The sequence below is a fragment of the Schistocerca americana genome, chromosome 1 (genome assembly GCF_021461395.2).
Source record: "Schistocerca americana isolate TAMUIC-IGC-003095 chromosome 1, iqSchAmer2.1, whole genome shotgun sequence".
Classification (NCBI taxonomy): domain Eukaryota; kingdom Metazoa; phylum Arthropoda; class Insecta; order Orthoptera; family Acrididae; genus Schistocerca; species Schistocerca americana.
Genome location: NC_060119.1, coordinates 786921530 through 786945980, shown reverse-complemented (window position 1 = coordinate 786945980; position 24451 = coordinate 786921530). Strand labels below are relative to the sequence as shown.

The window sequence follows — 24451 nt, the reverse complement described above, 5'->3', positions numbered from 1 at the left end:
CCTGGCTGTAACACTTAGTTGGGTTATGAGATGGAATGATCACACAGGCTCAGTTGTGGCAAAAGCAGGTAGCAGACTTTGGTTTATTGGTAGAATTCAGGGGAAGTGCAACCAGTCTGCAAAGGAGATTGCTTACAAATCACTCGTGCACCCAGTTCTAGAATATTGCTTTAGTGTCTGGAACCCAAACCAAATATGACCAACGGGGGATACTGAATGTATACAGAGAACGGCAGCATGAGTGGTGACTGGTTTGTTTGATGCATGGGAGAGTGTAACAGATACCGAAGGAACTGAACTGGCAGATTCTTGAAGATAGGCTTAAACTATCCTGAGAAAGTCTACTAACAAAGTTTCAAGAACCAGCTTTAAATTATGACTCTTAGGAATATAGCAAAACCCCCTACGTATCACTCACATAGGGATCATGAAGATAAGATCAGAATAAAGAATAATTACTGTACTCATAGGGGCATTCAATACACATTCCATACGTGAATGGAACGGGAAGAAACCGTAATAACTGTTACAATGGGACGTACCCTCTGCCATGTACTTCACGGTGGTTTGCAGACTGTAGATGTAGATGTAGTTGCAAGTGTTTGCTATGCTGTTTCCATATCCAGATGTTTTGAGTGTTTGATGATGTATTATACTGTGAGTTTCATAATTTGTATTGAGCAGGGGGTTAGGCGTCTTTGACACAGCACGAGAGCATGTTTAGAATGAATGAAATAAAACTGTATGTAAATGACTTCCTTGTGTATATATATATATTCATTAAGCAACATTGGTTTGTATTTTTTCCTACCAAAATTTCCATAATTAGTGAATAAATACTAGAATTTTGCATAAATTAAGCACAAAGAAAGTGTTATATATGACTTTTGAATGAGAACTTTTGTTCACGTGAGAATTGTTTCCTTTCTTTTTTCTTTTTTTTTCCCCAGAATTGCAGCAGGATTATCTGTCACCCCTCTATAATTTGTTTATGTCATCATCAGTGAAAGTAAAGTGTGCAATCATCAGGACTTTAGCACAGCTTTTCTCAAACTTGGTAAGAAAATCTGCAGACTTATTGTTTTAAAAAGTTTTTTTTTTTTAGCATTGTCTTCTCTTTCCTTCTCTTCATCATTAATTGGAATCAGTATGTCTCAGTGAACAGGTGTTTCACTGGTCAACCAGAATTTCATGCCAGCATGCTAGTCAGAATACATCAAAATCTGATTCACTGCTCAGTAATCTGTTTTAAGCACGTCTCCAAACTTACGTGAGTGAATGATGTACTGATCTCCCATTTGAGTTAGTATACTTCATGTAGAAATGAATGGCAGAGTTTATATTTCAGTGAAGCTGATATGTTGCATTGTGAGGTTTTTATATGTTGTGTTAGATGAAAATCTCTCTAATTCTGAAACTTTACATTGGTACTGGCCATATTAAGTGAAAACAGAAAATTTGTTTCCTTAAAGTGCCAAGCTGATGGGTTAGTAGAATTAAACAAATTCATCCAGTAAAGTATTGTTAGCAAAAATTGAAAAAGTCTGGGTGTTGTAGTTCATAGGAATAGAGGAAGTTGACAAGGAACTTAATCTGTGTGTTGTAATTGTAGAGGATCGTATAAATCGAAATCAAGTGATGTGATAGATCTGATGATTTAGAGGGCCATGCTACAGGACCTTAGTTAGCCCTTTCACTGCTACAGATGTGCTCTCTGCATTCCATGATGAGCATGACTTTGTTGTGGCTGTACTGTCTGCTAAATGCTGCTGCCTGTCCCCAGAGATGGTGTTCTGGCAGCTATGAAGTACTTATCTGAATTTAAGAAAACTATTTGGCAAGAAAATGTGATTTTTGCACATCTTACAATCTAATAACTTGATAAAGGTCTGAATTTCTTTTCATTATTCATCATACTTACTGCGCTGCATCAAAACAACTGAAACATTCCACGAAATTTAAGAGAGTTTGCAGAGGTAAAAACACATTGTGTAAACATTATGTTTGGTTTATTTTAGCTCATACATTGCAGTGAATGAAATGTAGATAAGATGCTCGAATTTTGTGGTCACAACAACCATCATGTTTGACAAACGGTTCAAGATATCAAAACGTGTTGTGTTTTTCTTTCTTTTCTTTTTCTGCCCACAAATGATAGCACACAAAGAGGCACATATGTTTATGAAAAATACTCAAAACTTTTTTATTCACTAAGATATGGAAGTTGCTCATTAACAGCAGTGAGAAGTTAGTGGACTGGGCTGTGTAAATGCGTCAGTAGCATTAGCAATAGCAATAGCAACACAAGGGCTGCATTTAAACGTGTCCTCAGCACCTGGGAGCTGGTGGAGTATGAAGAGTTAACTTGTCCCCATTTGAAGAAAAAGATTCATCTGTATGCTGTAACACTGTGGAATAGAAGTGAGCAGGATCTCCATGTTCCTCCAATGGATCAGGCTAACCTTCTTCCAATAATTCTAGCAAATAAACATCCAGTAAACGTAAATATAATATACCTGTACACATGAGGCCATATGATATTACAGGCAATAATCCTAGTTAATGTTATTATATTGTTGTTGCCACACACATTGCAATGGTTTTCTTTTGCCCAATCATGCTTGTTACGAGGATTTGATACAGCTTCCCTCATGAAATAGATTTTGTTGATGAAAAGGGCTGTCCTTGAAAGGAAGGAAGAAGCTGGTCTGGCAACTGGTGGCCTACAATGTAGTTGCAGAATGCAAACTTCTGTTGGTGGCCTCGTAGCAGCAGAGCTGAAGTATTCTGCGTATGATAGGGATGGAAATAGTTTCTGTGCACTATTTCACAATGAATCTTTATGGTACTCATGATGCAGTGCTGAGAAATGGAATATTTATTTTCCAGTTCTACATGACAGTTTCCTATAAATCGTCCTTCATCCGCGCTGGATCCTTCCTGTCCACCAAATCCTTGTGGGACCACATATAAATCATACTCCCTCCATTGTTGGTGGACTGAGTAAAATGTTTTTGCTGATGTGGTGTCAATGACACACATTGCGGCATTATCTTTATTCTGTTGTCTCACTATTTCTGCTCTTCCTCTTGCAGCCCACAGATGAGTTGCATGTCAGCATACTCCACATTTGTGAAAACTGCTAACAGTGCAGAGCATCTGTTGGCATACTGTGTACCAGCTGGAGTAAACAGTGCAATGATCTTGTAACTGGCACATGCTCATCACATTCTTCGCTGAACTGTTGGTCACTCTTTCTGTTCAAAGCTCAAACTTAATGCATTCTTTTGGGGACATGTGACTCAAAAATACTTCTACTGTTGCTCATTCTCTGTGATGCAGATACAAGTCAGTATATTTGTGTTACGTGTGATGTCTGAGAGAATATAACATAGGTACCTAAATTATGACTTTTGTAGTGCTCTATTAAAAGGTTACGTTGTTTCATTTATTTTGTAAACAGTTCTACAGTCTAGACTATAACTATGCATTGGTAACTGTTTATTGGACAGTATTCTTCTGTATTCATATCCATCTTCAATGTTATAATGTTGTCCTTTCCATTCCTATGTAAAATTCACTGTTGCAAATTGGTGTCATAATAATGTACTGTTCTAGCATTTTAACAGCCTTTTTAGGAAGTACATAATTTACATGGAAAGAGACAACACCAGCGAAAAGTTTGAAGATTAATCATAATGTGAGTAAAAATTGTACTCATCTTCGTTGCAGTCCCAAAACTCAGGCTCCTCATATTCTCTCTAGGGACAGATCTGAGGTCCTGGGCACTTAAATAATTAAGTGGAAATAAATGTTCTCATTATCACTGCACAAGATTTATTCTACAGCCTGAGTTTTCACAATAGTTAAAAATTAAATTATTCATCTGTTAGCACTAAAGAGAGCTTGTTCGCACATGCCTTTTTCATAGTCACAAAAAAAGACTAATTGCACAGTATATTCACAGTCAGACAAAGAGTTCACAAGAAGTTTCTTCCCTGAAGAGAGGAATTAAAGTGTCAAACTGAAGTGATCACTTTGGTGTGGATTCAGATCTGTATATTATAAAATGAGCTTTTGGAATGTTCTATGAACAGTCATTGTTCAAATTAATAGTTACATTAAGTTTTTATGTTATTTAACAATTTAAACAAAACTGTATTTTTATGTTTAGAAAATATATAGGAATAAAAATAGTAACATCGATTGTTTCAGGTAATATTTAAATATAACTTTTGAAATTATGGAATACACTACCTGTGTAAGACAATACATATGTTGCCTCTTGCAAAATATAAAGGTACTTATGAAAAAGTGAAGTCCATTTTAGGACATAATAACAGTTTTCTGTTTACTGGTCACTAAACAGAGTATTATGTAAGTTAAATTTGGAAAAATATTTTATCCATGTAGCATTTGTTGTGATTGATTTCAAGAAACAATACAAACCAAATTTCATTTTGCATAGATACATACTCGGTTTTGAACCTAGGTCATTTCAAAGTGAAATCTGTACGATAACTAATTTTTGTAACACAGCATTGCCTCACAGAAATGTGCAAAAATATTATAACATAATGGACGAATTTGAAAAGATGTAAAATTTTGTAAATGCATAAATGTATAGTACAACTATTTGAGCAACATGAATCTCATACTTTGCAACCAAAAATCGGAGTAAACATTATTTAAATGAAGGTGGTATGGCACTGCAAACTTCAGTTAACTCAGGAGACTACCATAAGCCTTAGTTTGTTATAATCTACACATGTACTCTGCGAGCCATTGTGTAGTGCATGGTGTAGGGCGCTCCTACTCAATTCACATATTGAGCAAGGTGAAAATGAATATCCATATGTCCCTGTACATACCGTAATCCCTCACAATTTTTCTTATGAATTTTATTTTTTATTATTATCCAACATGTTTGTTGGCGTGACAATTTTCTGCACATAGTGTATTGCTGCATGAGTACAGTTGCATTCGCTGTACAAGTAAGAGTGATATTTGTTTGGTTCTTGTGCATGTTGGTTGAACTGTGACAGGAAATGATGACGCAGATGAAGTAATTAAACAAGATTTATTGATAAAGCAGTCTCAAAACAAGAAATATATTTATGCCAATGAATTATGAAAATGATGCTTCATTCTCACAAGGTGTATTAGTGATGGAGAGAAAAAGAAATCCACTGATGGTACCTTTTATATTAAAGGCAAAAATGCTTCTGGAATGTAAATAAATATCATATATCAACTAGAAAAGGTGTTTTAATTTGTAATATGAATGTTTATCCGAGAGGATTTCACAAGAACTGCTCTGTCTTTCTTTGAAGGATTCCCATTTAAGTTTCCTGTTACATATCCACATGTACTATAGCAAACTGTGATCAAAGGGACATGCTGACCCCCCAGACAGCAGTGGCTGCCTCAGCAAAGCACACAGCAACATGCTCAGCTTGGGCGTGGATGCCGAGGTGACAGTGTGCCGCCTCAACAAATTAGTAGCAACAAGCAGCATTGCTAATGCAAGACTGACGTTAGGGGCCTGGCAGGCTGTAGACACAGGTGTAGGACTGCTGGCTGGTCCCATGGATGGTCAGGTGCATGGCATTCAAGACCCGAATCCACGATTCCTTAGAGACGCCCACAGGCCAAATGAGTTCACAAGTAGGCGGCCCACTCTTCATGGCTGTGGCTCAAGCCCCGGAAACAGGTCTAGAAGTGGCCCGCAGACCAGCAGTCAGTGTATTATGTGGCTAGATGCAGACAGAGTTTATTGGCCCACATGGGACCGTCCACTGGCGTCGTGCAGGTCGCAGTGTCGGTAGCTTTTGAAGACAAGATACAGCTAGAGCCTGAGCAACAAGCATCTATAGTTGCTCATTCCGGTTCTGTTATCATAGGATGTCACTTTTGGTCACGTAGTTAACTGAGGTGCTCAGCATCTGGCCATAGCATGATGTATTTCAGTTTGCCACTGCAGTAGATTAGGCCATCACACTATGCTGCACCAACAATGTTCCATCCCCAGAAGCAGGATGCTATGGGTAACTGGCTTGTATGCCTTGACAAAATTGTGAAGGACTGTAGGTGCAACACCTACTTTATTAGGACTCCAAAAACTAGAACATTACATAAGAACTGTTCACACCAGCATCTTTTATGCAAGTTACTTTGCAGATTTATTGTGTTTTCCCAGAAATATTCCAATAAATTTAAATCTTTTATTTGTGTTCCCTAATAATGATTTCATTGTCCCATTTCATATTGCATCTTGGTATTTCCCCTAAATACTTCTACGATGCTGCTTGCTCAAGATGTTAACCACTAATCTTGTAACCCGGTAATATAAAGTTCTTTCTCTTTGATATAGGCATTATGTTGCATTTATTTACGTTTAAAGACAGTAGCCATTCATTATACTAAGAGGAATTTTTGTCCAAGTCTTTCTGCATTTCCTTACGGTTGTCCAACACTGATATTTTTCTGTATATAGCAAAATCATTGCTGCACAATCTCACAGTGCTGCTGATGTACCTGAGATAAATTGTTAATATATATTGGGAACACCATATCCAATTACACTTTAAATATCCATCAGGTTAACCATATATTTGGAAGGATATTTCATATGAACATACCTTGTGGACATTTTATTCCCTGAAGAGTTTATTACAGATCTGTCACAGTTGCAGTACATATATTTTAGAAACTAGTCTCAAACTGCATGTTTTATTCTCAAGCCTGGCCTACTGAGGCTGCACTGAAAGTGCCTATCTTAATAACAACCATGTAAAATTAGCAATACATGCATCATACAATGATTGTAGATAAATGTTACAATAAGCTCACTATACAAGTGAGAATGAAGCTGAGTGACTTGACTTTACTTTTGACTTGACTTGACTTGTATAGTAAGCATATGTATATTATGATATTTATCTGTCACCATTGGGATGCATGTATTGCTAATTTTATGCGGTTGTCATTAATATCAGGCAGTTTCATTTTAGCCTCGTTAGGTCAGGCTTGAGAATGAACCAGTCAGTTTAAAACTAGCCACCAAAATATATGTACTTAATTGTGACATATTTGTAATAAACTTCTTCATGGATCATATCTTCATTAACAGTCAATGGTGTAGTACAGTGTTGAACATCTTTTTGAAGTCTAGGAAAATTCAATATGCTCCTACCTAATGTTTGCAAGATGTCTCATATGAGTAAAGCGAAATGTGTTTCACATGAATTGTCTTCCATGAGTCAGTGCTCATTCTTTGAGAGAAGTTTGTTTTCACCTGAAATGTCATAATGCTGGAGTTTATAATATGCTCTGGGATCCTGCATCAGACGGACATTAGCAGTATTAGTCTAAAATTCTGTACGTTCAATCCGCTACTCCTTTTGTAAATAGGAATGACGTGTGCTCTTTTTCAGTCACGCAGAAATGCTCAGTCTGCAAGAGATTCATGATAAACATTATCTAACTGTGCACTGTATTCAATGTAAAATATGACTAGAATTTCATCAGGGCCTGATGACTTGTTTTCCTATACTGTTGGTGCTAATATTAATATTTCTCATTTGTGAGTCTTTGTGGTAGTCAGATGTTGATATGTTAGTATCCTCATGTGTAAATATATTTTGAAATTCAGAATTTAATATTTCTCATGGCTTAAATTTCAGTACCATACAGACACACATGAGACTGAATGGGAGGTTTGGAGCCATTCATTGACTTTATATACCTCACAGGATTTTCTGGTAGATATTTTGCCAGGGTCTGACTATAAATTGTTGCAGGCTTCACATGTAGCCATCCTTATGGATGATTAAATTTTCTCTATCAGTTTCCCTCCAGTCTCTGTTGTAGTGCAAATGTAGTAGTCTCTGTTTCCACAACACTTCCTGAATGGTACCATTAAACCAAGGTGGGTTTTATGTCAACATATTGCTACCTTACGAAGTATATATTTATTTAGACTGCAGTTTATAATGTACTGTCAGCTATACCACATCTGTGTGGAATGTGGTACATACCTGGCTTTTAGAGATTTAGATCATCTTCAGCATTACAATAAAATTTTTTTGCATTTGTCGATGGGAGTGAAATACACTACCATGTTTCCAAAGAAGTATATTCATCTTTCCCAGTATTGGGCCACCATAAAGTAGGTAAGCAATTCTCCCCCCCCCCCCCCCCCCCCCCACCACCACCACCACCACCACTCTCTCTCATTGTCAGACATCACCTCATCGGCTAATTTAGTTGTTTAGTTGTACGTTTTATACATGACGGTGGGTTTTATCATTCTATATAAGTTTTAGCGCATTTCCTTTGGCCCTTTGTGTTCTCCACTCTAATGCTTTTAGGCTGGATGTTTTAATGTGTCGCAGAGTGGCTGGCTTTTCCTTTTATTCTTGTGGTCGGCCAGCCATGGTCATCTGCTCTCTTGTTTTTATCGCTTCTACGTGTTTCTTGCTTCTCTCTGTGGTTTTCTTTTCCTGTTTTGTCCACAGTAGTGTTGGTTGTCCTTGTGTCGTTCTTCTGGTTCTTCCTTTCTCCTGTCTGTCTCCTGTATGTCTTCTTTCTTTTCTTCTTTCCCTTGTGTAATTATTTTACCGGGAACGAGGGACCAATGATCTTGCAGTTTTTTAAACAAACAAACCAACCAACCTACTGCTTTGTCAAGCACTCTTGATTGAGAGTGCAACATCTGCTCAATTCGATGACCTGAGTAACCACCCTTTGATACACTCTTTATATGTGTTGCAATACTTCATCAATGCTCTCCTTGTCTGAAAGTGTTTAAGCTGTGTGTACCAGAATCTTTAACACCAAGTTTAATTGTGGCAGATGTTGGTGATGTAAGGTGTGGAGATAGATAGATCAGCTAAGGATCACTTATGCTGGCCCAATACCTAGGAAATTTGGTAGACTCCTATAGAAACATGACTTCCAGTGTATTTTGCTATCATTGACAAAGGCTAATGTTAAGAACAATCAAGGTCTCTGAAAGCTAGTGGTACAGTCATTCCATTCAATCGTGGAATGTCTTCCATGGGGCAGAGTATAAGAAAGAGACAAGGAGAGATGCAATGAACATAAACAACATGCCCAGCTTCAGCGACCAAGCAATCAGTTGTCACCAAGTACTGCCTCAAATATAATCATGAAACGAAATATGATGATACCAGTGTCATGCAGACACTACATTTATTAGGCAGTGCAGTTAAGGAGTCTGTCAAAATAAAGATGTTGAAAACCTGATACACCTTAATGGGGGTTTCAATTTAAACAAGGCTTGTGGTTTAATACTTAGTTATTAAGATCTCATCATTCATCACGTTCACCACAGCTGACAAACACTGAAAGAGTGTGTGTTTCATGTAATATCAGAGCAGCAGCTGAAAAACAAGAGCATCAAAGGGAGCAGTGGGTGACAGGAGTCAAACCTGATTATGAAGAGTGGTGCGAAACCAACAGTATTTCCCAGTCTGATTGGAGTACAGGCAGCTATTACATGTAACAATACAACTTGCAACATCTGAAGAAGACAGCTGGCTCGGATGTTGAGATATTGTGCATAAAATAGAAACAACAATTCGGTACACATCTAGAAAACCACACCGCTGATCAATCATGATGAGAACATCTGAGAGATCACATCACCTAATTCCTTTTTCACTCCCTGTACTACCTTTTATTCTTCCTACTAGATCACATGATCTTCATATTTATATCTCCCATAATATAATCCTTTTTCATAAAGAATCATTAATATCTTCCCCTTTTATTAAATAATAGTAATAGCAATATTAATAATAATAATTTGTCAGCATCAGAATGCCCCAAAACCACGAATTATCAGATGTCATACCATCATTCATCTCCTTCCCTGACTTAGGTTCCTCTCAATAACTGCAGTTCATGCAAACTATATTTGTTGCATGAAGCTGAAAATAAGTTTACAAAAATTTTGAAAGTAATTGTAGTATGCCTGTAAGATTTTATGTGAGAAAGTTGTCAATGGGGCCACAAGAAGTGACGTTTGCTATTTCTCCTCTGCCACTCAGTAGTTGTGAGGTATGTTTCACTACTGGTAAACCTTTTATAAATTAAATGAGAAAATAATCGCCATCTGTCCTTTTGTTTGCTAAATATTCAACACAATAGGTAGGTAAAGTTCAGTAGAGGAATTTTCCTCATTTTCATCTAACAAATGATGTAAAGTAGAAGCTTTATTGAATGCAAATGTAAAAGATTTTCTTGTGACAAGTGAAAGTTTGTTCCAGACCAGGCTTTGAACCCAGGTCTTTTGCCTAACACAACCAGTTGCCTTAATCATCAGGCTTTCAGAGCATAGCTTCTGTTCTGACTCAAAAGTTTCAGTGGCACTGATACCTCCTCTTCCTTCTGAACACTACAGCCAGAGGTTCTCCCACAAAGTATGTGGCAATAGCATGGGTTTGGTGGAAGACAGTGGCGTTTCCTGCCATAAGTATTAACATCAGTTGAATAAAATTCACAGAAATGAAATCAGTGGAGATACAATGACATTAAATGATATCAGTGTGTTGTTTTCGTTGTTGTTGTTGTGGCTGCTGCTGCTGCTGCTGCTCTTCTTGCTAGTCTATCTTACCTCAATCTCCCTATGAAATTTTCAACCCCCAGATTTCTCTCCATTATGAAATTGATTATTTCATGATGCCTCACGGTGTATCCTAGCAACTGATCCCTTCTTGTAGTCAAGTTATGCCACTAATTTCCTTTTTTTCCACAATTACTTACACGATCTACCCAGCAAATGTTCAGTATGCTTCTTTAGCACATATCAAAAGCTTCAGTTCCGTTCTCGCCTGAACTGCTTATTGTCCACATTTCAGTTCCATACTCCCCTGCAGGTCCGGGGGTTAGAATAGTCCCGCGGTATTCCTGCCTGTCATAAGAGGTGATTAAAAGGAGTCTCCAACATTTCAGCCTTTATGTAGTGTTTTTTTTTTGTTCGTCCATCATGCACCAAGATCTTGCATGCTACTTCTTGTTGTGTAACGGGCTTTGCATCCAACATCTTATGAGTTGCCTCCTTCTCATCTCCTGTGCTACATCATCCTTTACGCCCACGACAGTTCTGGACCATTTCGACAGCCAAAATCCAGTGCGGTAGCCAGTCCGTCGTGGAGGAGTTGTCATGTACCCTCTTGGTGGTAGCCTCCTGGCATCACAGGGATCTCACTGCTGATGCCTGAGCTGAGATCACCCCGCATATGCCAAGGAATAGGTGCCCATCCTTCTGGGGCACCGGACTTCAGGCAATGGCTATCCCGCCAGGTGGACCGTGGGGAGAGCCCTGGTCGGATTGGATGGCACCAGGACAGATGACCCGCAGTTAAATGGGTTAAATCAAATCAAGCTGGTGTCGCTTGGCCCCAGCAGTCTCCAAGTGTGTCAGCCTCCACCCTTTCTTCTGCATTGCTCTCCAGAAAACTTGGTTTCCGGCGTTGCAAACCCCCGCTCTCCGTGGCTATAGGGGTTATTATATGGGGGGCATTTGAAAAGCCCGTGCAAGGTCTGAGAGATGGCACCAACAGCGTGTGTCGAGGTCATGTTTAGTTAGTAGCATCTTTGGAAAGAACACACACCATGTTTCAGCCACATTGGTCTATTTCTTTGTGTTTGGCATTCGTGTGAGTCAAGGAAGTCAAGCAATTGTCAAAAAATGGATGAAAAAGGATTTCGTGTGGTGATTGAACATTACTTTATGGAAGTCAAAACGCCTCAGGAGACGAAAGAGACTCTTGATAAACATTACGGTGACTCTGCACCTTAGATTAGAACAGTTTATAAATTGTTTCAAAATTTTCAGAGTGGCCATATGGGCACAACTGATGCTGAACGTTCTGGGTGCCCTGTGGAGGTTACGACTCCAGAAATCATTGATAAATGATATGGTGATGGATGACAGAAGAGGTAAGGTGCGTGAGATTGCTAGCTCTGTGGGGATCTCAAATGAACGGGTACATAATATTTTGCTTAAACATTTGGACATGAGAAAGCTATCCGCAAGATGGGTTCCGCGGTTGCTCACGCTTGACCAAAAACGGAATCATGTTAAGTGTTGCAAGGATGGTTTGCAGCTCTTCAGAAAGATTCCGCAGGACTTTATAAGTGTCGTTTCGTTACTGTGGATGAAATATGGATAAGTTACTATACTCCTGAGGCCAATGAACAATCTAAACAATTGGTTACCAAGGGAGAATCTACACCAAAAAAGGTGAAGACCATTCCGTTGGCTGGAAAGGTTATGGCGACTGACTTTTGGGATTCGCAAGGTATAATCCTCATCTACTATCTGGAAAAGGGTAAAACTATTACAGGTGAATATTATTCATCGTTATTGGACCGTATGAAAACCGAGCTGCAAGAAAATCACCGGCGATTGGACCGCAAAAAAGTCCTTTACCATCACGACAGTGCACCAGCACATACCTCAGCAGTTGTGGTCGCAAAATTAATGGATATAGGATTCCTATTCATTTCACATCCCCCCTGTTCTCCAGACTTGGCTCCCTGGAACTACTATTTGTTCCCCAATTTGAAGAAATGGCTGGCGGGACAAAGATTTTATTCAAACGAGGTGGTGATTGCAGCAACTAATAGCTATTTTGCAGACTTGGACAATTCCTATTATTCGGAAGGGATCAACAAATTAGAACAGTGTTGGACAAAGTGTATAAATCTAAAAAGAGACTGTGTCGAAAAATAAAAAAGGTTTACCCCAAACAAGTAAGTAGTTTTTATTTTTGCATGGGCTTTTCAAACACCCATCGTAAGACCGGGTAGCTTATGAGAGGGTATCTGGTGGAGTCTGCGTCTATGTTCTCCACTCTCTTTGCAGTGAGCGTGTCCCTCTTCAAACACCCTTAGAGGCTGTCGCAGTTAGGGTGTGGATGCTGCAAGGCTGTTACTGCCTGCAACCTTTATCTTCCACCGGATGGTGATATCCCGCAGCACGTATTGGCTGCTCTGGTGGCCCAACTTCCGCCACCTTTTTTGTTACTGGGCGGCTTTAACGCCCATAACCCTTTGTGGGGTGATTGGTGGCAACAGGACGAGCCACTGTCATTGAGCAGGTGTTCGCACAGCTCGACCTTTCTCTTGTAAATTTCACACACATTTCATTGTGGCGCATGGCACATACTCAGTCATCGTCCTTTCGTTCTGTAGCCTTGGCCTTCTACCATCCGTCCATTGGAGTGTGGTCTTCGAATAAGGCTGATTGTGACTCGTGGTTGGCTTTTCCTTTTTTGTTTCCATGGTCGGCCAACCACTGTAACACTCTGTGTGTGTTTAATTCCTCTTTTCTGGTCTTTGTCTATGTCTTTTTTGTTCTGTGTCATCACTTGTCATCTCCGTTGCTTGTTTTTCTTCCTTCTGGGTGTTTCATGGTAGTGGAAAAAGGGACCGATAGCCTTTGTAGTCTGGTCCCTTCAGCCCCCCACAAACCAACCAACCAACCATCAGTTCCATAAATGTGTACACTTCAGACAAATACCGTAAGAAAAGGCTTCATACCAGTTACATTAGAAGTTAATAAGCTCCGCTTTTTCAGAAATGTTTTTCTTGTCATATCCAGTCTGTATTTTATATCCTCTCAAAACAGCCATCATCAGTTATTACACTGCGCAAATAACAAAGCTCATCTACTACTTTCTCATTTCCCAAGTGGCCAAGGTGAGTGGGAAAAGGCACTGTAGCAGCGACCTTCCATCATCATCATGGTGGGAGTGCCTCTTCCCACTCACCTTGGCCACTTGTATGCAGTCACTCATTGAAGAGGAGCTACCTCTACAAGATACCAATATATGCCACTAATGTTGGTGCCATGGCTCATGCAGCAAACCCATGGGCCCAGTGCAAAGTGCAGAAATCAGCAAATCAGGGTACCAGCACATGCTGCAGCAAGCTCAATAGATGCGAGGACTGCCTGACTCAATACCGGACACTCCATTGTCGGGCAAGGGTGTGATCACCTTCCCACAATGCTGCAGAAACAATGTATAAATTGAAAATAAAGTGAATTTTGACAGCTTCTTCTTCCTGGGCCTCATTGGCCTTTTACCCAGTCTCATCCCTTGGCTATCCAGCTCCCAGACAATGTAGTAACCCAATGCCACTCCCGGGGTTGGGTATGAAGGACACAAGAAGGATGCAGTAATTGAGGAGGGAATGAACAGAGCTGTAGTCCATCCCCAATGTTATCCCATCTGTGCACTGAGCAAGCAGTACAAGAAATCTAGGAGAATTTGGAAAGGAAAATAAAATTCAGGAATAAGAAATAATAGCTTTGAGGTTTGTCGATGACTTGTAATACTGTCAGAGACAGCTAAGGATGTGGAATAGCAGTTGAGCAGAATGGATATTGTCTTGAAAAAGAGTTTATAATATCAATGTTAACAAAAGTAAAACTAAGGTAATGGGATACACTTGGAGTTTAACGTGGTTCTGAGACAATTAGATAGGGAAATGAGAAACTAAAAGTAGTAGATGAGCTTTGTTATTTGCGCAGTGAAATAACTGATGATGGCTGTTTTGAGAGGATATAAAATACAGACTGGATATGACAAGAACTTCTACACACTGCTTAAACCCGACTGCCTCCACCTGAAAATCTATTCCTACCCCGCACATTGTATAGCATGGTGAGTTCCATCACCACGTGTGCCCCTGTGTCTTACAAAACTTGTACTTCCTTCTCTTCACCACACCCACTAATGCACAGTCCTCCTCTGCATGCATACTTGTTGCATCTAATTTTAATGGGAATGCCTTTGTCGGATTTCAGGTTCCCTATTGCATTTAATGGCTGCTTACTTCCTCCCGTCCACGCCTAATACTATTCCCATAATGCTGTTAACACCACCTCTATTCCACTGAGGTTGGCAGCTCTGCTTTCGCACATGCCCTGTACACCAACAACTATAATGCATCACATTTGCAGTAAATATGCCATGCATATTCCCACACCGATCGACACATCAATCTCTTCACTCTCCGTCTCTAGATGGAAATCCGTAGGTGCCCCTGTGTACACCTTTCTTGACATATCCAGTGGCAGACCCCTTAGGAACACATTGAGCCCCCTCTGCTTGACCTCTTGCAGCAAAACTGCATCATCAATCTGAGGAAGTTCATATGTTCATACATTCACTTGCCTTATTCTGCCATAAAATCTTCCATGGCTTCCCCTTGCCTCTTTTTAATAGTGGTCGACTGTTCCAAAAGAATCTGACACTATTCTGTTTCGTATACCTATGCAGAAGTGCCTGTTTCAACTGCCGAAAAGTTTCCACCTTATTCAGTGCTTCCCTGCATCTTACAAAAGTCTTTGCCCGTCCCATTAAATGTAACTTGTCAGGTCCTCCACAAATGGCATTACATTCTCAGGCAACCTTTCAGGAAAGGGTTGACAAAGTTACAGCAACTGGATCTATTACAATATTCAGAGCCATGAGCAATGCTAACTACTCATCTCCAGCTGTAATCTCACTAAGCAAGACCTTATTTTCTGCTCTCCATTGCACTAACTCATTAACTAATGTCTGAACTGCCTCTAGCCCAGTGACACAATCTGCCTCTGACTCTGCCATTTCAACGCTTCTATCCTTTATTCAAACACGATACAAATATGAAATTATGAAATACGTGGTCTGTTCAAAAAAATTCTAGAACATTCGTAATTTCCCGCCAGTGGTGGGTGTGTTGGAGCAAAATGCAGTTGGCATCCCTCACATGCCTGTGTTTAATGTGTAACTGCCGGAAGTTTCATCATTGTGTGCTGTTAGTTATTGTTCAGTGCTGTACTGAATAGAACATTGTGTCTCACAGTTTGTGAATTTCGAGATGGAAGAGTTAGCGGATCAATGCATCTGCATTAAATTTTGCATGAAACTCAAGAAAACCTTTACAGAGACACACCAAATATGCAAGAAGCCTACAGTGAAGAGTGCTTAAGCCATGTTGGGGTTACAAATGATTCACACAGTTTTGAAAATGACCATACAGAAGTTAAAGATTACCCTCGTTCAGGGCGCCCTTCGACGACTATCAGTGACGCTCATGAAGGAACGTCAATGAAATTGTATGTGCCAATTGAAGACTGACTGCCCAAGAGATTGCAGAAGAATGTAACATTGGTTCATGTCATGAAATCCTGACACAGCGCCTTGGAATGCATCATGTTTTTGCCAAGTTCGTCCCATGGCTCATGAGTCAAGGCCAGAAAGACCTTCAACTTGCTATCTGTGAATGGTGATGAGACATGCATCTAGTTATGGCATTTAGATCGATATTCGGTCTTTACGATGGGTTGGTAAAGGTTCTCCCAGACCAAAGAAAGCTTGTCAGGTCAGGTCAGGTCAAATGTCAAAGCCGTGCTAATAGTTTTCCTTGACTTTGAAGGATTAGTTCATCATGAATTCTTGCCACAGGAACAAACTGATAATCAATGGTACTATTAGGATGTGTTGCAACACCTTTGAGAAAGAAATGGCCTGAAATGTGGTGATACAATTCGTGGCTCTTGTATCACCATAACACACCCACACATTCATATGAAATCACTGTGCTGCCTCATTCTCCACGCTCTCCAGACCTGGCCCCTAAGGACTTTTTTTTATTTCCAAAGTTGAAAACCCCATTTAAAGGATGAAGATTTGCAACGATAGACAAGATGAAAGAAAATACGCAGATGACACTTTGCGCGATCCGGCCATAGGCGTACCAAGACTGCGTTTGGTAGTCGAAACGGTGTATCAATTGTGAAGGAGAGTATTTTAAAGGATACCATGCACAATAAGTAAAAAGTAAGTATAGAAAAGTTTTGTGGACAAAGTTCTGGCATTTTTTGAACAGACCTTGTAATTACCAACTAAAAAAAAGAAAACAATTATGTCATCCACTTCATCATCAGCCATGTTGATTTTCTACGTTATTTCACACCATGACCAAAGCAATGGCACACAAAACAAGCTACAGATACAGATTCAGCACACAGTGCAGAATACCCAAGTAGGTAACACTTCACACTCTCAAACTACAGCTATTTACTGTTGCCGTGAAATACGAACACATCATCCATTTCTTCTGGTGTAAACAAAGTAACCAACATGTTATGATGGCGCACTCCCTTAGGTCCAATGTGTGTCACACACATAAAAGTAACGAACACTTCTCTGCTCACCCCATCGTGATGATACTGCAGATTGTGGTCCAGACGTTGCACTGCATTGACGACGTACCCTCTTCTGCCCACTCAAGGCTACGTCAGTACTTCTGACACCACTTTATAACTGATTCCAGGGATGATATGGGGCAGCAACATTGTCAGGCAGCTTGGTAGCTGCGTAGACAATGCACCTCCTGCTGTCCAACAAAGATGGTGAGATTACTTCTGATACCACTTTGTAGCTGACGCAAAGGGTGGCTTGGGGCAGCTGCATTGTCAGAAGGCTTGGCAGCTGGGAGATGAGACTGGGTAACAGGCTGATGAGGCCCAGGAAGAAGTCGCTGTCAACATTAACACTTTATTTCCAACTTAGACATTGGTTAAGTAGTGCCTTGGGGAGGCAGTCATACACTTGCCCCAAAGGAGTGGGCCAGAAGTCAGGTGGCAGCTAGAGTCCAACAAGCTGGTTGCAACACTTGTTGTCATCCTGCTTTGCTGACATCTGCACTCAGTGCCAGGCCTGTGGCTATGTTGCGAGAGCTGTGCCACTGGCGACAGCGGTGCTTACAGGATTCTTCCAGAAACAGCCACTCTTCAATGAATGACTACGCCCAGGTGTCTTTGTAAGGTGGCTGCTGTGCCGGGGGTGTGACCTGCTGCCTTCTGGCAGGAGTTCGACTGCTGCTGGAATGGACTGGCAGGTCCACTGTGCTGTGGCACCAAGTGCGATGGGCAGACGTAGTGCAGAAAGCAAGTATCCCAATAGGGTTAGAACCTGTGGCTGCGGCTGGGGGCTCTGTTTTATCTTCTAGTCTGGTGTACCACCTGCATCCTGGTGGTGCTGATGGAGTGCCAATGCTTCTGCAACAAAATCAATGGTTATTTATACCAGATAGCAGCACACTTGTTTTGCCAATGCACTGCTCTTGATCACATAGTTGGCAACACCACTGAATCCCCAGTGATGGAGACATTGCCTTGCCTGTGCTTCTCATTACCATGGCGCTAAAAAGTTGTGCCAAGCAAGGTTGCCCACCCTAGTAATTTTGCATACTTGTCGCCTTAACACATAAGTCTTCGTGCCACACTCACCAGCCACTAGCAGTGAATGCAATGTTCCACTGCACCTGCTCACAAATTTTACTCTTAATCTGGTAGTTCTACTACACCTTCGACTCTTACAGATGAAATTTGGTTTCTGTACATGTTGTAATAACCTTTTGCTCCCTGTATTTTGTGCCTACTACCATCAGAATTTTAAAGAGTGTATTACAGTCAACATTTTCAAAAGCATTCTCTAAATCTACAAATGCTATAAACTATGTTTGCCTTTGTTCAGCCTACCTACCAAGATAAGTTGTAAGGTCAGTATTTCCTCGTGTGTTCCTACATTTCTCCAGGTCCTACATTGATTTTTACTGAGGTTGGCTTCTACATATCTTCCTTTCTTCTGTAAATACTTTAATACTTTGTCAGTGTTTTTGAATCATGACTTGGTGTGTATATTGTGAAAAATGAAAATTTGCCCTATAGCAGTATTTAAAATTTCATTTTTTCCTGTCTGCTTGTGTCTGTGTATGTGTGGATGCATATATATATATGTGTGTGTGTGTGTGTGTGTGTGTGTGTGTGTGTGTGTGTGTGTGTGTGTGTGCGTGCGTGCGTGCGCGCGCGAGTGTATACCTGTCCTTTTTTCCCCCTAAGGTAAGTCTTTCCACTCCCGGGATTGCAATGACTCCTTACCCTCTCCTTATATATATATACGAAAGCATTGGTACGTTGATAGGACACAAATGCACACACAAATTTCAAGCTTTCGCAACCCAAGTTTGCATCATCAGGAAAGAGGGACGGAGAGCGAAAGACGAAAGGATGTGGGTTTTAAGGGAGAGGGTAAGGAGTCATTCCAATCCCGGGAGCGGAACGACTTACCTTAGAGGGGAAAAAGGGACAGGTATACACTTGCGCGAACACACACATATATCCATCCACACATATACAGACACAAGCAGACATTGTAAAGGCAAAGAGTTTGGACAGATATGTCAGTCGAGGCGGAAGTACAGAGGCAAAGATGTTGTTGAGTGACAAGTGAAGTACGAGGGGCGCAACTTGAAATTAGCGGAGGTTGAGGACAGGTGGGTAACAGGAAGAGAGGATATATAGAAGGGCAAGTTCCCATCTCCAGAGTTCTGGTAGGTTGGTGTCAGTGGGAAGTATCCAGATAACCCGGACGGTGTAACATTGTGCCAAGATGTGCTGGCCGTGCACCAAGGCATGTTTAGCCACAGGGTTATCCTCATTACCAACAAACCCTGTCTGCCTGTGTCCGTTCATGCGAATGGACAGTTTGTTGCTGGTCATTCCCACATAGAACGCTTCACAGTGTAGGCGTGTCAGTTGGTAAATCACGTGGGTGCTTTCACACGTGGCTCTGCCTTTGATCGTGTACAACTTCCGGGTTACAGGACTGGAGTAGGTGGTGTGGGAGGGTGCATGGGACAGGTCTTACACTGGTGGCGGTTACAAGGGTAGGAGCCAGAGGGTAGGGAAGGTGGTTTGGGGATTTCATAGGGATGAACCAAGAGGTTACGAAGGTTAGGTGGACAGCGGATAGACACTCTTGGTGGAGTGGGGAGGATTTCATGAAAGATGGATCTCATTTCAGGGCAGGATTTGAGGAAGTCGTATCCCTGCTGGAGAGCCACATTCAGAGTCTGATCCAGTCCCGGAAAGTATCCTGTCACAAGTGGGGCACTTTTGGCGTTCTTCTTTGGGAGGTTCTGGGTTTGAGGAGATGAGGAAGTGGCTCTGGTTATTTGCTTCTGTACCAGGTCGGGAGGGTAGTTGCGGGATGCGAAAGCTGTTTTCAGGTTATTGGTGTAATGGTTCAGAGATTCAGGACTGGAGCAGATTCATTTGCCACGAAGACCTAAGCTGTAGGGAAGCGACCGTTTGATATGGAATGGGTGACAGCTGTCAAAATGGAGGTACTGTTGCTTGTTGGTGGGTTTGATGTGGACTGATGTGTGAAGCTGGCCGTTGGACAGATGGAGGTCAATGTCAAGGAAAGTGGCATGGGATTAGGAGTAGGACCAGGTGAATCTGATGGAACCAAAGGAGTTGAGGTTGGAGAGGAAATTCTGGAGTTCTTCTTCACTGTGAGTCCAGATCATGAAGATGTCATCAATAAATCTGTACCAAACTTTGGGTTGGCAGACTTGGGTAACCAAGAAGGCTTCCTTTAAGCGACCCATAAGTAGGTTGCCGTATGAGGGGGCTATTCTGGAACCCATGGCTGTTCCCTTCAATTGTTGGTATGTCTGGCCTTCGAAAGTGAAGAAGTTGTGGGCTAGGATGAAGCTGGCTAAGGTAATGAGGAAAGAGGTTTTAGGTGGGGTGGCAGGTGATCGGTGTGAAAGGAAGTGCTCCATCGCAGCGAGGCACTGGACCTGCGGGATATTTGTGTATGAGGAAGTGGCATCAATGGTTACAAGAATGGTTTCCGGGGGTAACAGATTGGATAAGGATTCCAGGTGTTTGAGAAAGTGGTTGGTGTCTTTGATGAAAGAGGGAAAACTGCGTGTAATGGGTTGAAGGTGTTGATCTACGTAGGCAGAGATACGTTCTGTGGGGGCTTGGTAACCAGCTACAATGGGGCGGCCGGGATGATTGGGTTTGTGAATTTTAGGAAGTAGGTAGAAGGTAGAGGTGCAGGGAGTCGGTTGGGTCAGGCGGTTGATGGAGTCAGGTGAAAGGTTTTGTAGGGGGCCTATGGTTCTGAGGATTCCTTGAAGCTTCGCCTGGACATCAGGAATGGGATTACCTTGGCAAACTTTGTATGTAGTGTTGTCTGAAAGCTGACGCAGTCCCTCAGCCACATACTCCCGACGATCAAGTACCACGGTCGTGGAACCCTTGTCAGCCAGAAGAATGACGATGGATCGGTCAGCCTTCGGGTCACTGATAGCCTGGGCTTCAGCTGTGGTGATGTTGGGAGTAGGATTAAGGTTTTTCAAGAAGGATCGAGAGGCAAGGCTGGAAGTGAGAAATTCCTGGAAGGTTTAGAGAGGGTGATTTTGAAGAAGAGGAGGTGAGTCCCGCTGTGACGGAGGACGGAACTGTGCCAGGTAGGGTTCAGTTTGGATAGTGTCTTGGGGAGCTGGATCATTAGGAGTAGGATTAGGATTATTTTTCTTCGTGGCAAAGTGATATTTCTTGCAGAGAGTATGAGTGTAGGACAGTAAATCTTTGACGAGGGCTGTTTGGTTGAATCTGGGAGTAGGGCTGAAGGTGAGGCCTTTGGATAGGACAGAGGTTTCAGATTGGGAGAGAGGTTTGGAGGAAAGGTTAACTACTGAATTGGGGTGTTGTGGTTCCAGATTGGGTTTATTAGAATTTTGAGGTGGAAGTGGGAGATTAAGTAGATGGGAGAGACTGGGTCTGTGTGCAATGAGAGGAGGTTGAGGTTTGTTAGAAAGGTTGTGGAGGGTGAGTGAGTTGCCTTTCCGGAGGTGGGAAACCAGGAGATTGGATAGTTTCTTTGAGGTGGAGGGGGGCATGCTGTTCTAATTTGTGGTTGGCCTGTAGGAGGATGCTCTGAACAGCCGGTGTGGATGTGGGAGAGGAAAGATTGAGGACTTTTATTAGCGATAGGAGTTGACGGGTGTGTTCATTGGCTGAGTTGATGTGTAGGTGAAGGATTAGGCGGGTGAGGGCTATGGATTGTTCAGTTTGGAACTGGTATGGGGACTGATGGAAAGAAGAGTTGCAGCCAAAGAAGGGAACTTTAAGTGTGAGGCCTTTGGGGGTGTTGCCAAATGACAGACAAGCCTGAGTAAATAAAATATGGGATTGTAATCTGGCTAGGGCGAAGGCATGTTTGCGGAGGGAATGTAAATAAAACTTAATGGGGTCATTGTGGGGAAATGAGATCCATCCTTCATGAAATCCTCCCCACTCCACCAAGAGTGTCTTTCCGCCGTCCACCTAACCTTCGTAACCTCTTAGTTCATCCCTATGAAATCCCCAAACCACCTTCCCTACCCTCTGGCTCCTACCCTTGTAACCGCCCCCGATGTTAAACCTGTCCCATGCACCCTCCCACCACCACCTACTCCAGTGCTGTAACCCGGAAAGTGAACACGATCAAACGCAGAGCCACGTGTGAAAGCACCCACGTGATTTACCAACTGACCTGCCTACACTGTGAAGCTTTCTATGTGGGAATGACCAGCAACAAACTGTCCATTCGCATGAATGGATATACACTCGCACACACACACATACCTATCCGCACATACACAGCACAAGCAGACATTTGTAAAGGCAAAGAATTTGGGCAAAGATGTCAGTTGAGGCGGAACTACAGAGGCAAAGATGTTGTTGAAAGACAGGTGAGGTATGAGCGGTGGCAAATTGAAATTAGCGGAGATTGAGGCCTTGCGGATAACGAGAAGAGAGGATATACTGAAGGGCAAGTTCCCATCTCCGGAGTTCTGACAGGTTGGTGTTAGTGGGAAGTATCCAGATAACCCTGACAGTGTAACACTGTGCCAAGATGTGCTGGCCGTTCACCAAGGCATGTTTAGCCACAGGGTGATCCTCATTACCAACAAACACTGTCTGCCTGTGTCCATTCATGCGAATGGACAGTTTGTTGCTGGTCATTCCCACATAGAAAGCTTCACAGTGTAGGCAGGTCAGTTGGTAAATCACGTGGGTGCTTTCACACGTGGCTCTGCCTTTGATGGTGTATACCTTCCGGGTTACAGGACTGGAGTAGGTGGCGGTGGGAGGGTGCATGGGACAGGTTTTACACCGGGGGCAGTTACAAGGGTAGGAGCCAGAGGGTAGGGAAGGTGGTTTGGGGATTTCATAGGGATGAACTAAGAGGTTACGAAGGTTAGGTGGACCGCGGAAAGACACTCTTGGTGGAGTGGGGAGGATTTCATGAAGGATGGATCTCATTTCAGGGCAGGATTTGAGGAAGTCGTATCCCTGCTGGAGAGCCACATTCAGAGTCTGATCCAGTCCCGGAAAGTATCCTGTCACAAGTGGGGCACTTTTGGCGTTCTTCTTTGGGAGGTTCTGGGTTTGAGGAGATGAGGAAGTGGCTCTGGTTATTTGCTTCTGTACCAGGTCGGGAGGGTAGTTGCGGGATGCGAAAGCTGTTTTCAGGTTTGTTCATGTAATGGTTCAGGGATTCCCGACTGGAGCAGATTCGTTTGCCACGAAGACCTAGGCTGTAGGGAAGGGACCGTTTGATGTGGAATGGGTGGCAGCTGTCATAATGGAGGTACTGTTGCTTGTTGGTGGGTTTGATGTGGACGGACGTGTGAAGCTGGCCATTGGACATTTGGAGGTCAATGTCAAGGAAAGTGGGATTTAGAGTAGGAACAGGTGAATCTGGTGGAACCAAAGGAGTTGAGGTTGGACAGGAAATTCTGGAGTTCTTCTTCACTGTGAGTCCAGATCATGAAGATGTCATCAATAAATCTGTACCAAACTTTGGGTTGGCAGGCCTGGGTAACCAAGAAGGCTTCCTCTAAGCGACCCATGAATAGGTTGGCGTACGAGGGGGCCATTCTGGTACCCATGGCTGTTCCCTCTAATTGTTGGTATGTCTGGCCTTCAAAAGTGAAGAAGTTGTGGGTCAGGATGAAGCTGGCTAAGGTAATGAGGAAAGAGGTTTTAGGTGGGGTGGCAGGTGATCGACGTGAAAGGAAGTACTCCACCGCAGCGAGGCCCTGGACGTGCAGAATATTTGTGTATAAGGAAGTGGCATCAATGGTTACAAGGATTGTTTCCAGGGGTAACAGACTGGGTAAGGATTCCAGGCGTTCGAGAAAGTGGTTGGTGTCTTTGATGAAGGATGGGAGACAGCATGTAATGGGTTAAAGGTGTTGATCTACGTAGACAGAGATACGTTCTGTGGGGGCTTGGTAACCAGCTACAATGGGACGGCCGGGATGATTGGGTTTGTGAATTTTAGGAAGAAGGTAGAAGGTAGGGGTGCGGGGTGTTGGTGGGGTCAGGAGGTTGATGGTGTCAGGTTAAAGGTTTTGTAGGGGGCCTAAGGTTCTGAGGATTCCTTGAAGCTTCGCCTGGACATCAGGAATGGGATTACCTTGGCAAACTTTGTATGTAGTGTTGTCTGAAAGCTGACGCAGTCCCTCAGCCACATACTCCCAATGATCAAGTACCACGGTCATGGAACCCTTG

The 24451-nt window shown here is 42.3% G+C and overlaps 1 protein-coding gene across 3 annotated transcripts in view; it reads left to right on the top strand.

Moving 5' to 3' along the window:
- The window catches only part of LOC124612406 (centromere protein I-like), a 367802-nt gene that overhangs the window by 270213 nt on the left and 73138 nt on the right, over positions 1 to 24451 (top strand). For all 3 annotated transcript variants that reach the window (XM_047140617.1, XM_047140609.1, XM_047140600.1), the window contains exon 12: positions 951 to 1057. In XM_047140617.1, coding sequence (XP_046996573.1) covers positions 951 to 1057 — 107 coding nt within the window. The remainder of the gene's footprint in view (positions 1 to 950; positions 1058 to 24451) is intronic.